Source organism: Felis catus, chromosome C1, assembly GCF_018350175.1.
Source record: "Felis catus isolate Fca126 chromosome C1, F.catus_Fca126_mat1.0, whole genome shotgun sequence".
Lineage (NCBI taxonomy): Eukaryota > Metazoa > Chordata > Mammalia > Carnivora > Felidae > Felis > Felis catus.
Genome location: NC_058375.1, coordinates 51,560,221 through 51,575,912, shown reverse-complemented (window position 1 = coordinate 51,575,912; position 15,692 = coordinate 51,560,221). Strand labels below are relative to the sequence as shown.

The following is a 15,692-nucleotide window of genomic DNA, read 5'->3' as shown; positions in this document are numbered from 1 at the left end:
TGTATGTAACTAATAACATAGCCTCAAAATATGTAAAACAAAAAGCAACAGAACTTAAAGGAGACAGACCCACGATTACAGTTGGAAACTTTTATCACATATCTTACATACTCTGCAGGAACAAAAAGGACATGAAAGATTTTAACAACATGATTAACTACTTAGAGACAGGGAGGGAGGGGATTGTCAGAGACAGGATTAAATAGAACTATGCCATAGAGATGCTGAAGTCTAAAGAAGTGGAAGATTAAAGAGGGATGGTTGGTTTGTATTTTTTTATTTTTATTTTTTTTACATTTAAAAAAATTTTAATGTTTATTTAGTTTTGAGAGAGAGTGAGAGACAGAGCACAAGCCAGTGAGGGACAGAAAGAGACAGAGACACAGAATCTGAAGTAGGATCCAGACTCTGAGCTGTCAGCACACAGCCCAACACAGGGCTTACGCTCACAAGCCATAAGGTCATGACCTGAGCTAAAATCAGATGCTTAACTGACTGAGCCACCCAGGTGCCCCAAGAGGGATTGTTTTAGATGCACTCCCAGTGTATCTTCATCAAATTCACCTGACTTTAAAATTTTCCAGCTCTCTCAATTCTTCTAGTCCATTTGCCTCCTTATCCACAGAGATTCCATGATTGACCATTTCAATGAAATAAAAGATACTCCTAACTCTATCTGAAATTCTGCTGTCTCTATCATGCCAAACTCTATTGCTCATTTCATCTCCCAATTCAAGGTTTTGAAGCATTCTTAAAGCAAGTCATGAAACTCTAACAAGTTCATCATAGTAGGAAGACCCTTACTATTCTCTTGCTGATTTTTATTAATTGTGTGGTAGATTCAAATAGGGCAGATTTCATAGACCAAATAAAACTTTTATCTGAACCTTAAGGAAAATACAATGAGTATATCGTATAAAATGTTTTTTCACTCCCCAAATTAAGTTGTGTTTCCTATTTTTCTTGCCTATAAACTGTATTTTTAACGGAATTTAAAATTTTTGTTATGCATTTATTTGTAGATTTAATGTCTATTTTGTCCACTTCGACTATCAGTTCATGAAACCAGGAGTTACAACTTTCTTTTTTTTTTTTTTTTAAATTTTTTTTTCAACGTTTATTTATTTTTGGGACAGAGAGAGACAGAGCATGAACGGGGGAGGGGCAGAGAGAGAGGGAGACACAGAATCGGAAACAGGCTCCAGGCTCCGAGCCATCAGCCCAGAGCCTCCCGCGGGGCTCGAACTCACGGACCGCGAGATCGTGACCTGGCTGAAGTCGGACGCTTAACCGACTGCGCCACCCAGGCGCCCCAGGAGTTACAACTTTCTTGTTCACCATTGCAAACCCAATTCTAGATGGTCATTCAGCAAACTCAGTGAATACTTACTATGGGCCAGGCACTGTTCTAGAAGGTTTGGGGTACATCAGTGACCTAAACAGGCAAAACATTCCTGCCCTTGTGAGGTTTATATTCCACTGGGGAAGACAGATAATAATAAATATAATAGGTAAATATATAATATAATACATCTATATAATAAGTAATAATACAACAGGTAAATTATATAGTGTATTAGAAAGTAGTAAGTGCCTTGAAAAAGATAGAATGACAAGGTAAGAGGGAATGGTGGGGAAAACTGTTTAAATAAGGTGGTCAGATTAAGCCTCATTAAGGAGACATCTGAGCCAAGACTTAAAGGAAGCAAGGGAATCAGTCCTGCAGATACGAGGGAAAGAGCATTACAGTCCATTGCAAAGGCACTAAGATAGGAGCCTGCCTATTAGGTTAGACATCTGCAAGGAAGCCAACACGGCTAAAGCAGAATGAAAGAGGGCAGAGTAAGACATGAGGGGTTAGGGTAAGAGGGTGGGGCATGGAGACACACATCATCTGAGGCCTTGGAGGATATGGTAAGAACTGTTTTACTTGTAAGTGAAATGGAAAGTCAGTGCGGGTTTCTGAGGAGAAGAGTAGTATGCTTTAAGTTTTAAAAACATCAGCAAGACAGCTGAGTTGAGAACAGGTTTGGGGGAAGGGGGCTTAGAAACAAATTAGGCCATTGACCATTATAGTAGCAGTAGAGGTATGAAAATGGTCTGATTCTAGATATATATTAAACATATAATTGGTTCTAGGATAGGAGAGATAGGAAGGAGGTAAGGATAACTCCAAGGCTTTTGGCCTCAGCAGATAGAAGGATAAATTTGCCCTTAAATGAGATGAGGAAAATTATGAGCAGAACAGCTTGAAAAGGGGGGTGCCTGGGTGGCTCAATCAGTTAAGCATCTGACTCTTGATTTCAGCTCAAGTCATGATCTCATGGTTCATGAGATCGAGCCCCACATCGGGCTCTGCGCTGACAGCACAGAACCTGCTTGGAATTCTGTCTCTCTCCCTCCCTCTGCCCCTCCTTCACTCATGCTTTCTCTCTCTCAAAAATAAATAAACATTAAAAAAAAAAAGAATAGGCTTGAAAAGAAAGATCAGGAATTTGATTTTGGATATGTGCATGAGACAACACAAGGGATGCTGAATGGCAGCTGGACATATACAATTTATGAATGGAAAGAGGTGGGAACTAAAGATATGATCTTGGTCTTAACTGACTTATAATTGATAAAGCTATATGGCTAGATGAGATCACTAAGATAAAGACATGAGAACTAAAGACTAAGTCCTGCAGTGCTCCAGCGTGAAGAGACTGGGAAGAAGAGCAGACAAAGGCGCACTGAGAAGGAAAAACTAGTGAAGAATGAGAAAAGCCAAGATAGTGGTTGTAGAAGCCAAATAAAGAGGGTGTATAAAGGTGCAATGGGTGTTCAGCTATGACAGATACAAATGTTAGGATAGGTGGGATGAAGACTAAGATATGACCCATGAACTTAGCAATGTGGGGGGCATCAGCGACCCTGAGAGGAGTTTTGGTGGAGTGGTAGAAGTGAGAGCACTCAAATCTCTTGTTGACTAAATGAATTACCATATTAACAGCAATTAATTTTTTTCTCCTAGACACTTATTTAAGTGTCTATTAAGTCTGTAAAGCAGACTTGTTTTTGGACTCTCTCTTTCACTTGCCCTCAAGTCCCAGTGGCTGCTTGGTCTTATAGATTCTACTTTCACAAACTCTCTCAAAATAGTTGCTTCCTCTCCCATCCTACAGCTCTGTCTTCATCCAAGTCTTTGAAGAAGGCACTACAAAGCAAGTCTTTTAATAGAGAATGCTGGAACCGATTATCCATGTTTTTTTTTTTAAAAAAAGATACATAACTTAAGACATACACAAGTTCTAAATGTGAAACATAAAACTTTTAATACTTTTGGAAGAAATGTAGGAGAATGTGGGGCTCCTGGGTGGCTCAGTTGGTTAAGAGGCCAACTCTTAGTTTTGGCTCAGATCATGAGCCTCACGTCGGGCTCTGTGCTGACAGCTCAGAGCCTGCTTGGAATTCTCCCTCTCTCTCTGCCCCTTGCCTGCTAGCTCTCTCTCTATCAAGGTAAACATTAAAAAAAAAAGAAGAAGAAATGTAGGAGAATATAAGAAATATGTTTATGACTTTGGTTATTACACATTTCTTTGATAGAAAATTCAAAACCCATAATGAAAGAGATTTACTAATTTGACTAAAATTAAAGATATCATTGACAAGTGAAAACAGTAGCCTAGGAGAATATATCTGTAACACATTGAGCCAACAAGTGATAGTATCCAGAATTATAAATTTGATTTGATTTCCTTCAAATCAAATAGCTTTATAGAGAATTAGACAAAGGAAATGAGTAAGAAATTCACAAAAGAGGAACCAATGGACCAATAAACTTTGATAAGGCATTCAGTTTCACTATTAATCAGAGAAATACAAATTAAAGCTACAAAGAGATACTATGTATATACATGAGATTGGTTAAAAATGTAAAAGTTGTACAATATCAAGTGGTAATATGGAGCATTGGAAATTTTCATATACTGTTGGTATGATAACTTTGGAGAGCATTTGACAATATCTAACAAATCTAAAAATATGCATACCCTGTCACGCAGCAATTCCACTCCAGCATATCTAGAGTATCTTAACATAATTCCAGTTAAAGTAGTACACATACATGAAGAGATATGGACAAGAATATTCTTATAAACATTATTTGTAATTAAAAATTGAAACAAGCTAGATGACCATCAACAAAAGACAGTTTGAATAAAACTACTACTCAGCAATTAGGAATAAGCAACACCAAGACATATAGATATAATCTCTAAGTCACTATTAAATGAAAAAGCAAGTTGCAGGATCTATACATTTTTATATAAACATACCATTAACGATAAGTTTAATAACATACAAAGCAAAATATATTGTTTATGGATATATAAAGTATGAGTATTATATATTAATTTAGGATAGTAATTACCACTGGGAAGGAAGGAAGGGAATAAGATTGGGGAAAGTTAATACAATTCAATTATATATGGGTTTTTTCCCCTTAAGCTCAATGGTAGCACATGGGTATTTATTAAGTTATTCTCTGTATTTCTGTATGCTTGAAATTTAAAAAACCAATAAAATCAACATACTGCTAAAGTACAAACCTCAGCCTGGCATTCAGGACTCTCCATGATATTATTCCAACCTCTTTTTCTAGCCTCATCCTTTGCTATTTCCTGTAGCAGTGTTTCTCAAGCCTTGCACATATATATGCCTCCTTCATTATTTTTGTTATGTATGCCATCTCTGTTATAATTAGTGATTATTTTTCTTTTCATAGTTTTTAACTTAAGTAGCCTTTTACAAATCACTAATTAATAGGAAACCATGTTTAAAATGCCAGTTATATTTTTCTAATATGATTATAAATAAACATATAAATATTAAGATAATTTACCCTGGTGCTACCTAAAAACATCAAGTATACACTTTGGGTTGTACTGTCTTAACACCAGTGGCTCTCAAATTTGGTGTACAAGACTACTTGGAAGGCTTGCTAGAACTGGAGACTCCCAAGCCATATAGGATCCTAATTTAGGCAGTCAGAAGACAGAAATCCTACCCTACGTGTACCCTTGGCACCTAACAAATTGGACTATTTGCCATTCTCTAGAAGAGCTCTACATTTTCCTTTTCCAATACCTTTCCTCCTGTTATTTCCTCTGCTTGAAGCACCCTTCCTTCTACTTAATAAGCCATTAGAAATTAAGCCTACACTTTAAGGCCCAAATTAAATATCACCATCACAGTAAAGAACTGTGACTGGGATGTGACATTGCTCTCATTTCAACATCCTTCCTTCCGTTATCAATTTATTTCTAGTTCTGTATGTGTGCTTATCATATTCAATGTAATGTATGTCTACCTGTCTTATTCTCTCTCTCCTGGCCTATAAATGCTATTCGAGGGCAGAAGCCTTAGACCTGTTCAAAAGCAGGGATTATGGCTTGGTCATTTTATCCTTTCAACATGGTAGTTACAGATACTTGCTGGGCTGAGCCCTGCTAAACAGTGAATTAATTTCACAATTTTTATTAACATTTTAAAAATCATGTAGTATAAGGCATTAGAATATTCATACCGCATTACAAATTAAACATGAGAATCTAGGCTACCTAGCGTCATTTTCAAAATGAGACAACTGACATTATATCCTGTATTGAATCAAATAATTTAAATTGTTTTAATTTTTAAAGAGAAAAAAATAACAGTGTAACAAAAAAAACACCAAGTTCAGTTTTTACGAAGAGAAAGAAAACTACTTAACTTGCAACCTTCCAAGCAAAAGTAAATGATCAGGTTATTAATCGACCAAGAGTTTTTGACACTACTACAAAAAACTATTAACTTAAGAAACAACCTTGTTATTAAAAGAAAGTTAATGGACTCTACCAAAATTCTCAGTTCTTCCACATGATATTTCAATATTGCTTCCCTTTGCTTTAATATTGCATAATTACTCTGATGCATCATGAGCAATAATTTCTAAGTATTTTCCCATGTAAAAATCATAATATAGATATAAATAGGTATGTATGTGTATATAAACCACAAAAAGTATCAGTTTTAATCAGAGAATATCAACATGTAACTCATTTGTGAATCTTGTTTTTTCACTTTGGTAATAATAATTCGGTTTGTTTCTATTCCAGGAGTAGACTTTTACTGTTCTAAACGTACTTATTTTCACCTGGATAGAAAACAAACTAGTGGAAACAAAAACACAACTTTCTAATGGGAAATGATGGTCAACCTCAATCTCTATTACAATATCACCTGGATTGGTGTATTTTAGCACATATTTTACATGGTACTTTATAAAGACAGAACTGTCAAACAAAAATATACAAGTGTATGTACTAACTTCAAGTAATGAAAGAGGGGGAAAATGGAGAATACACATTTTGTTACATTCACTTGGCCTTCTGGGTTAAAAAAGGAGAATGAAAAGACAACAGTTCTGAGAAATGAGAAGTAAAGTTCCCCTGTGTCTCATTTTCTCTTCTCATTCACTTTTCTGTCATGTACCTGTTAATTTTCCTCTTTTACATGGCAGGTCAAGTAAACTACTCTTCGCTTATATGAAACTTCTTATTTAACTTTTTCATTATGTTTTTACATTGTAAAGATCACATTTCAGCCCACTGTGTCCATTTTCCAGAATAAAACTAACTGGAAGTTAAAGCAATAATGAGGTATTACTATACCTGAGCTCAAGTTAAAAATTTCCAAAAATGATTCTAATATTGGTTTTGTTTACCATAAAATTATAGCCTATAACTATTGATACTAATAAAGATAGCCATCCAGTTATGCTTGCTTCCTAAGTAAGTAATCTTTTTTATTTTCTAAAGTACTAAATATAGACAGACCTTAAGGTTTTATGTTTTAGCAGTACTCAAGGACCAAAAGAAAAAAAAAAAAAAAAGCTAAAGTTTAAAGGTAATGAGAAGGAGTTAAATAAACCTATTTCAAAGACCCTATAAGTAGAATAGATCAGATTAGACAAGCTTATTGGAAGGTAACAACACAGCTCATTTAATAAAGCAGTTCTGAGAAATCCAAAAATACCATTTCTCTTTAAAAAAAATCAAAGAAGCACTTGGACTAACAAGAAATAATGCACAATTTGGCTTGATCAAATACTTCATTAATTTTTTTCTACCCCCTAAGGTATTGCCCTTTTAAAATCCTCTTCAAATAAAATATAACCTAATTGCTTGCACATGGCTACAGTTTGGGATGGGATTTTTATTTCAACAGTGCCACCTAGTGGGGCAATTGATACTTTCAGCCAATTGGTTTTATTAGTCTCAAAGGCTAGGAGTCCCCAAGTAGTTTTACTTTCTGGTTCACAATATTCCTGATAATATTAACATTCAAGGGGAAATTTTACAAAAGAATAATTTACAGATTTCTGTCCTCTGATATGCTATCTCTAATAAAAATTAGGTCATTTACAAATATAATATTTTAAATAAAAGTACCTTAGTGATTTCTTCAGAAGCTCGTTTGAAGTCCTGAACATTTCGACAGTAAAATCCTATTGTACAGCTAGGATCCATTTTTCGAAATGACATCTTTTTGGGAGAAGGGCAGTGGAATGTCTGTAATTTTAAAAGTTCTTTAGGATTAATTTAGTTTTATTTGATGGACTTCAGTATATACAAGATATTACTTAAATTAAAATTTGCCATTTAACTTTTCTCAAAATTATAAATATGCTTTGGAACAGTGCTTTAGTCTATCCTACGAAAATGGTCCTTTCCACCCCCCAAAGCTTTATTTACATTCAGTTTACCAAATCTCCACCGTATATGATATTAGTGCCATTCCACAGAAGAAAAGAAGTGTGTCAAAAATGGCAGGCATTTCGAACACTTGCAGAAGGGAAGAAAAATGTGCCACTGAAAAAGACATACATAAGCTAGCACAAGGTTTAGAATTCAGTTAGTTATTTCTATGAAAGTTCAATTAAGCCTGTTTTTTGAGATTTTTTAATGTTAGAAACCTTTTAACAAGGATATCAAGACATTGTAAACAAATACACAGATTCATGTAAATGTTCCATAATGATATGAAAATAGGTCAACTTGAGAATTTTAGCATCTGACACAATTCATACACACTTACATATTCTTCCAACTCACTCTTCTACTTGTTTAAGTTCTTATTTATTCCTGTACGGGACACAGTTGTAAACTGTTCTATAATGGCCCTTGCTATCCTCCTTACCAGTCTTCCTGTCACTTCACTTTTTCTCATGTAGTCACAGTGCCACAGATATAAATTGGCTAGGGAGGCTGCTCTAGCCTCTCTACTCTTGCTAGTGAGATATGGCTAACTAGTAGAGTCTGGGATCTTCAGAAAATACAAAAGAAAAGGGTAGAATATAAAGCTAATAATTCCAGGGGCACCTGGGTGGCTCAGTTGGTAAAGCATTCAACTCTTGATTTCAGCTCAAATCATGATCATAGCGTCATGAGATTTGAGCTGTATCAGGCTCTGTGCTGGGCATGGAGCCTGCTTAAGACTCTCTCTCTCTCTCTCTCTCTCTCTCTCTCTCTCTCTCTCTCTCCTCTCTCTCTTTCTCCCTCTCTCTCTCTCCCCCTCTCTCTCTCTCCCTCTCCCTCTGCCCCACTTGCATGCACTCTCTAAAAAAAAAAAAAAAAAAAGCTAATCATTCCAATCTTTTTTTTTTTTTTCATTACCACATTCTGGTGCTTTGCTTAAAAGATTTTTTTTTAAACTGCTTGAATGCTCAGAGGTCTTGTCCTTAAAAATCATTGATGCTACCACCAAAGTCTGTTTTTGTATGTATAAAAAAAGGTTATATGTAAAAAAAGGAGGACCATAAGTAAATATATATATATATATATATATATATATATATATAGTCACATTTGTTTACATTTGTATAAATAAACTCTGCAAGGGTAACCAAAATTGGGGTGCCTGGGTGGCTCAGTCGGTTAATCATCCAGCTCTTGGTTTCAGTTCAGGTTTGTGGTACTGATGAGATCATCAGGTCATGATCTCACAGTTCATGAGTTCAAGCCCTGTGTCAGGCTCTGCTCTGCCAGCATAGAGCCTGCTTGGGATTCTCTCTCTCCCTGTCTCTCTACCCCTCCCCTGCTCATACTGTCTCTGTCTCTCTCAAAATAAATAAATAAACTTAAAAAAAAAAAGGATATACCAAGTTTAGAGGAGAGAGAAAAACTGGGCAGATGGGAGATGGGTGTGAGAAATTCTTTGTTATGTATTTTATATTTTTTGATTAAAGAACCAGCTCAATTAAGAAATGATCAAGGCTGAATCTGAACTCATAAACTGAAAATGTCCCTACAATTAATGCCTTAAACTATGGGATTTTAACTTAAACTATTTATTAAAATACAGAAAAACATAGGCTTCCAAATTTGTTTATGGTGAGTCAGTCAAAATCACTCTTTCATCTCCCCATATATCCTAGTGATCCAATTAGAGTCCCATATTATCACTAGAGGATATGCAAATATCCTCTATGCTGTCCAAAATGCTGTCAGCTCTGAGCTGACAGCAGTGAGCCTGATGCAGGGCCTGAACTCATGAACCATGAGATTGTGACCTGAGCTGAAGTCAGACATTCAACCTACTGAGCCACCCAGGCGCCCCTAATACTTACTTTATATAGTGAGATCCAACCTTTGGAACCTCCAGAGTACCAGTCAAAACAAGTATTGTCTTAGTTGGACATTTTCCAAAACTGTTTCACCTGTTTAATTTTCTGTTTTATTGAAAACAGATCTAGAGAGGCACAGAAGAGCTACATAAATGTGTTAGTTAACAATAAGTTAACTACAGGAGTATAAGGAGTCTGTGTGTAAGGCACAGATAGCTCTATGTCATATTCACAAAAAGATATTCTACCTACAAGGTATCTAAAAATAGTCACTTACCCAACTCCTTACAAAGCCAATAATAAAGAATGTGTATTTAGTTTTTACTACTTGAGGATAAGTAAGAAGGGCCAAAAGTTTGTACACGGTCCAACAAAGGATTTTTAAACTCAACTACAAGGATGTCCTACATTACATACACTATGTTACTATTTTCATGTAAGAACCAATAAGACTAAACCTAATAGGCTTAGTGCAATTTCACTGTACTGCCTCAGTCATCATAGACAGTAATGACAAACACTATATTGTTATTCGTGGTTGTTTTGATATCTACAAAGAACTTTTTAAATTATTCACAAAAACACAGATATAAGTCTCTGATCACTGAAAAATGAAATTGCTATTGGGTGTCACTATATGAGTACTAGGACTCGTATCACAAAGAGGCATTTTATACCATTAAAACTTAAAATTATGTTTTTTGGTTCACCTTAGAAGGTTCTGAAGTCAAACTAACATTAACTTATAATTCAGAATTATTTGTTTGTCACCGAACAAGTTAGACTTTAAAATATTTTCCCAAGGGGCATTCATTACACAGCTGTATTCACTTTGTGATAATTCTTTCAGCTCTGTACTTACGATTTCTTTTCTAATTTTTAAAATTCTGATGATTGGTAAGAGTAGCACCTTTTACTTCACAAACACATTTTAGGGAGTGTTTGCTATACATACTTCTGTGACAATGAAATGCGTTTCTGAAAAAACTAGTCATGGTGAGTCAATTCCTATTTATTTCATTTTTTAATACATTATTTATTCACTGCCTCAACAAATAGTTATTAGGCATCTACTAAATGCCAGGCTCTGTTCTAAGCTTAGTTTTTGGAATACTGGACTCTCTTACCTAAACATACAAATGATACTGAAACAAATACTTTTAGGTGTAGCTATGCTATTCTGGTGATTTAGATGGAGCTTCCTGAGTTAGAGAATACCCTTACTACAAAGCACCTCCTACTATATGCAGTTCACATGTGTAATTCATAAAGGGTACATCTTTCACTGATGAATTCACTCATCCATCTGTCTAATCACATCACATCATTCTCATAGCTTTAATGCCACTATTCTCTGAATTTACTAGGATAGATTAAAATAACCACTACTGCATGGAACTCCTAAAATCTGAAACTTGAAACTGGGGGCCCAGGAATCACAATAGACTAATACATCTATTTATAAGGCCTTATTAACAGAATATTAATATTTAGTAACCAAATATTGCCTTAATAATAGAATAGAATTTGTTATTTGTAAGAGTTAGCACCAGTCATTCTGAAAGTGTATCATAAATAACATGACACAACAGTCTCTGGTTTAAGAAATCTTATTAAAAACATACACACATAAATGTATATATATTTATATGTATATATTTATATTTATATATATAATAATGAAAATATGTATCTTCTAGTCCTCTCATCCCAACAATTGATACTCTGCCTGAACCACTGGGAACCCACAATTCAACATACCCTAACTGCAAAAGCCCATTTGAGTTCTTCTCATTCCCTTCTAATTTCAACTTGTTTTTACACAACTTTTTTCCTTAAAGTAATTCACGCTGCTCCTTTAAACCCCATTCTCTAAATGAAAATTATAGACGTATATACATACATGACTACTTCACATTCACTTCACAATGTTAAAAACTCAGTGAAGATAAAGATGAGGGGAATTCTCTTTTTCAAAGTTAATATAAAAATTAAATAATACATAAGAATATATTTTATAAGAAGGTGTCACAAGAATGGAAAATTAGGGGCTTCTGCCTGGCTCAGTCATTAAAGTGTCCGACTCTTGATTTTAGCTCAGGTCATGATCTCACAGTTCGTGAGATCAAGCTCTGTATCACTCTGCGCTAACAGCATGGAGCCTACTTGGGATTCTCTCTCTCTCTTTCTCTCTCTCTCTCTCTCTCTCTCTCTCTCTCTCTCTGCATGAGCATGCTTATGCACACTTTCTGTCTCTTTGTCTCTGTCTCTCTCTCAAAATAAATAAGTAAACTTAAAAAAAAGAATAGAAAATTCATACAAATATATACATAAGCAAAGCATCTGGAACCACAGGAAAGAAAACAATTCAACAGAAGACTATAGTACTTAGGACAGTGCCTTGCACATATAAAGAACTCAGTAAATAGTAGTTTAAAAAAGAAAAATACTTGGTCTGATTTGGCTTCAAAATTTTTAAAGTTCAACTCTACATATATTGGAATTCAATACCATAAGAACAACAAAAGATATGGTCTAAATCTCTTCTTCAATGTCAAATACTCAGATATACTATTTTCTTAAATTTTCATAATCCTATTGGATTCAAGGCAATCACACAAAATATCAAGACTACCAGTGATTCTTTACATGGTGTTGGATAAAAGAGCTAAGATTTTAATTTCTCCATCTACAAAATCAAGTACTGACCAAATAAACATGCTTTTAAAAATAATTTTAATAGGGGCGCCTGGGTGGCTTAGTCAGTTAAGCGTCCAACTTCGGCTCATGTCATGATCTCACAATTCATGGGTTCAAGCCCCACATCGGGCTCTGTGCTGACAGCTCAGAGCCCGGAGATGGCTTCTGATTCTGTCTCCCTCTTTCTCTGCCCCTCCCCTGCTTGTGCTCTGTCTTTCTCTCTCTCTCTCAAAAATAAATAAACATTAAAAAAAATTTTAATAATAAAAAATAATAATTTTAATAATTGAGGTATAAGGGTGGTGGTTTTAGAATGCTCATATAATTACATCAACCAACTGCAAAATGTCAATAGCATAAATACATATAATAACCTACATACCAAGGCAAGGATGATTAATAATATCTCCACTTGGAGCATTTTAAGCTTAAATATGATAAAAAGCAAAAAGTGAAATTTTATTTCTGTACAAAGATAGACAACTTGCTGTAGTTTTTACATTATACTCTCATAGAAAAATAAATGATACTATTCAATAAATAGCCTAAGACAAATGTCTGAACTGAGAAAAATGAAAAACTGTCCAGAGGAATTATCCAGACAGGTTGAGATACTCTTCTAGCATCTCAAAAATATAAATCTAAACCCACTTTCTCAGTGTCCCAATGTATAAGAAATAAATGCTTCTGTGCATTTCAGAAGTTACTTGATTTCACCAAATTTTACTTTGCAAAGTCTCTCAAAATCATTCCCTCTCTTCCATTCCCACTACTAACACCCCACTTCAAGCTTTATTGACTTACTCATGAAGTGTGTTGCACCTGCCTCCCAAAGTGAGCTGCAGCCTTTCTAATCTTGCTGGTGTAGACGTAACCAGGATAGTCATTCACCTGGCTTCTTTGTGGAATCTCTCAAAATATCAGAAGAATAGTCTCTACTGGTCAAGATAGTCAATACTAATAAGCTTTTACTTTGCCTATTTTAGATAATACTAGAAAACTATGAATAATTTTCCATCTGAATTTCAAATGTCTACTTTTTTAAGTAGTTAATATGGTACAGATACACAGATAGTCACAAGTCACAGATACACTGTGTAACTTAGACATAGGAATCAGTGCTACAAGACCACAATGCAGCTGAAAGAGAATTACAACATGGTTCATATAGCACAATTCTATTGTGTTGCCCACAGTATCAATAAGTCATCTATAAATATTTATTAAGGTTTACATGCAAGACACTATGAAGGAAGAAAACAGAAAGCAAATCTTATCTCTGGCCTCAAGTTGCTTGTACTTTAGTTCAAGTAATAGTTTACAAAAGATGCTAGCATGTTTTATAATGTATCTTTCAGAACCAGATTCTAATCTTACAGTTTATTTTTATAATCTATCCCTTAAATATTATTAGATATTATTAGCTAACAAGCTCTTACTAAAACAAAATATTAAACCACATTTCTAACTTGCCAAGCCTTTGAGAATTAGTGATCCATGCCACTTAAGTGATTAAAATTATTTGAAAAGTCTATAAAAGCATCAACTGGGAAAACAAGAACCAAAACCATGAAATAATTACATGTCTCACCTATGCACTCTCAAAATTTTCTAAATTGAAATACTAGATAATAGGGGCACCTGGATGGTTCAGTCAGTAGAGCATGCAACTCTTGATCTCAGGGTTGTGAATTTGAACCCCACATTCCGCATAGAGATTACTAAATAAATAAATATTTTTTAAAATAATAATTTTAGGGGCGCCTGGGTGGCGCAGTCGGTTAAGCGTCCGACTTCAGCCAGGTCACGATCTCGCGGTCCGGGAGTTCGAGCCCCGCGTCGGGCTCTGGGCTGATGGCTCAGAGCCTGGAGACTGTTTCCGATTCTGTGTCTCCGGCTCTCTCTGCCCCTCCCCCGTTCATGCTCTGTCTCTCTCTGTCCCAAAAATAAATAAATGTTGAAAAAAAAAATTTAAAATAATAATTTTAGCAGTGCCTGTGTGGCTCAGTCAGTTAAGCATGCAACTCTTGATTTTGGATCAGGTCATGATCTCACAGTTTTGTGAGTTCCTGCCCCACGTTGGGCTCTGTGCTGTTAGCACAGAGCCTGCTTGGGATTCTCTCTCTCTCTCTCTCTCTCTCTCTCTCTCTCTCTCTCTGCCTCTCCCTCACTCACACTCTCTCTGCTCTCTCAAAGTAAATAAATAAAGAAATTTTTTAATAAAATAAAATAATAAAATTAAAAATAATAAAATTAAAAAATAAAACACTGGATCACAAATGACCAACATAAAGGAAAAGAATATGTTAAGAAATGAGAGCTGAAACAATTAGTAGAAACCCAACTAAGCTCTGGAGAAACTTAACTAGGGACTAAGACTTAACAATTATACATAAAATAAGTTAGCAGATAGTCACAAGTCACTTTGTTATTCTAAACCAACTCCATCATCTTTTTCTCCCCCCGCTTTGTCTTTTTTTAAAACATGCCTAACATTTTAAATTCTTGAGTAATATTCAGCTGTTTATCTGCAAAATTACTTGGAGGCTTGATCATTTATTTTGGTAGGACTAAGGTACCTAACAAGTCAGAGACAAAGATAAATGAAGAAGAAAGTATGTCATAAATTAAAATTCAGCAACAAATTATTTAACCTTTGACCAGTGTATGGATTATGGTTTTATAAATCAGTAAAATATTACTAACTTGGAATTGTAATACCAGAAAAGCATAGCTGTCTAACACATCTCTAAATAATTTGAGTTTGCTTCATATGGTAAGAAAATAGTACCAGCTCTTTATCCATAGTACCTCAAGAGGGAAATCCTTTATGCTGACATCTACAAAAGATTGGCAGTAATGAGGATCCATGTAAATCAAACTGTCATCTACAAGGACAAAACAGAAGACAAGTAATTCAAAAAACACCTTATTATTACACTGCTTACAATCCAATTTCTATGTAGAATAGCTGAAAAAAACCTGGGAGTAACAGCTTGCCAGACTGATATTCATTGACTGAAACATAGGTTTGCACAGGACAGATTAACTTTTGCATAATCAAATATGCTTGTATAAGCAGAATTTTTATAAAGTGATGAGACTGTCATTTAATTTTTGGTGATAAAATTACTTTCACAAACACACAATTATATTCTACAGTTTGCATATGAAAAATGTATTGCACTACTTTATCCTGACAGGAAGAACATATTGCTTGTCATTTTATCATCAAGTAGCACCACTAAAACTGGTAAAAAGTAAATATGTAAATAGCAACTGTCAGAATGTAGCAGCAATGTCTTTTCAAGTTTAGTGAAACCAATAAATTATGCCTGTTTATGCA

General features: G+C 34.9%; 1 protein-coding gene across 7 annotated transcripts in view; it reads right to left on the bottom strand.

Annotated features, from left to right (window-relative positions):
- Positions 1 to 15,692, bottom strand: part of ATG4C (autophagy related 4C cysteine peptidase) — a 92,265-nt gene that overhangs the window by 14,244 nt on the left and 62,329 nt on the right. For 5 of the 7 annotated variants that reach the window (XM_019837138.2, XM_011284952.3, XM_019837137.2 and 2 more), the window contains 2 exons: positions 15,158 to 15,234; positions 7,473 to 7,592 (listed from right to left, as the gene is read on the bottom strand). In XM_019837138.2, the coding sequence (XP_019692697.1) occupies positions 7,473 to 7,592; positions 15,158 to 15,234 (197 nt within the window). Of the gene's footprint in view, positions 1 to 7,472; positions 7,593 to 9,741; positions 9,772 to 15,157; positions 15,235 to 15,692 lie in introns of those variants that run through there. The other 2 variants (XM_045035956.1, XM_011284954.3) reach the window with 2 other exon arrangements.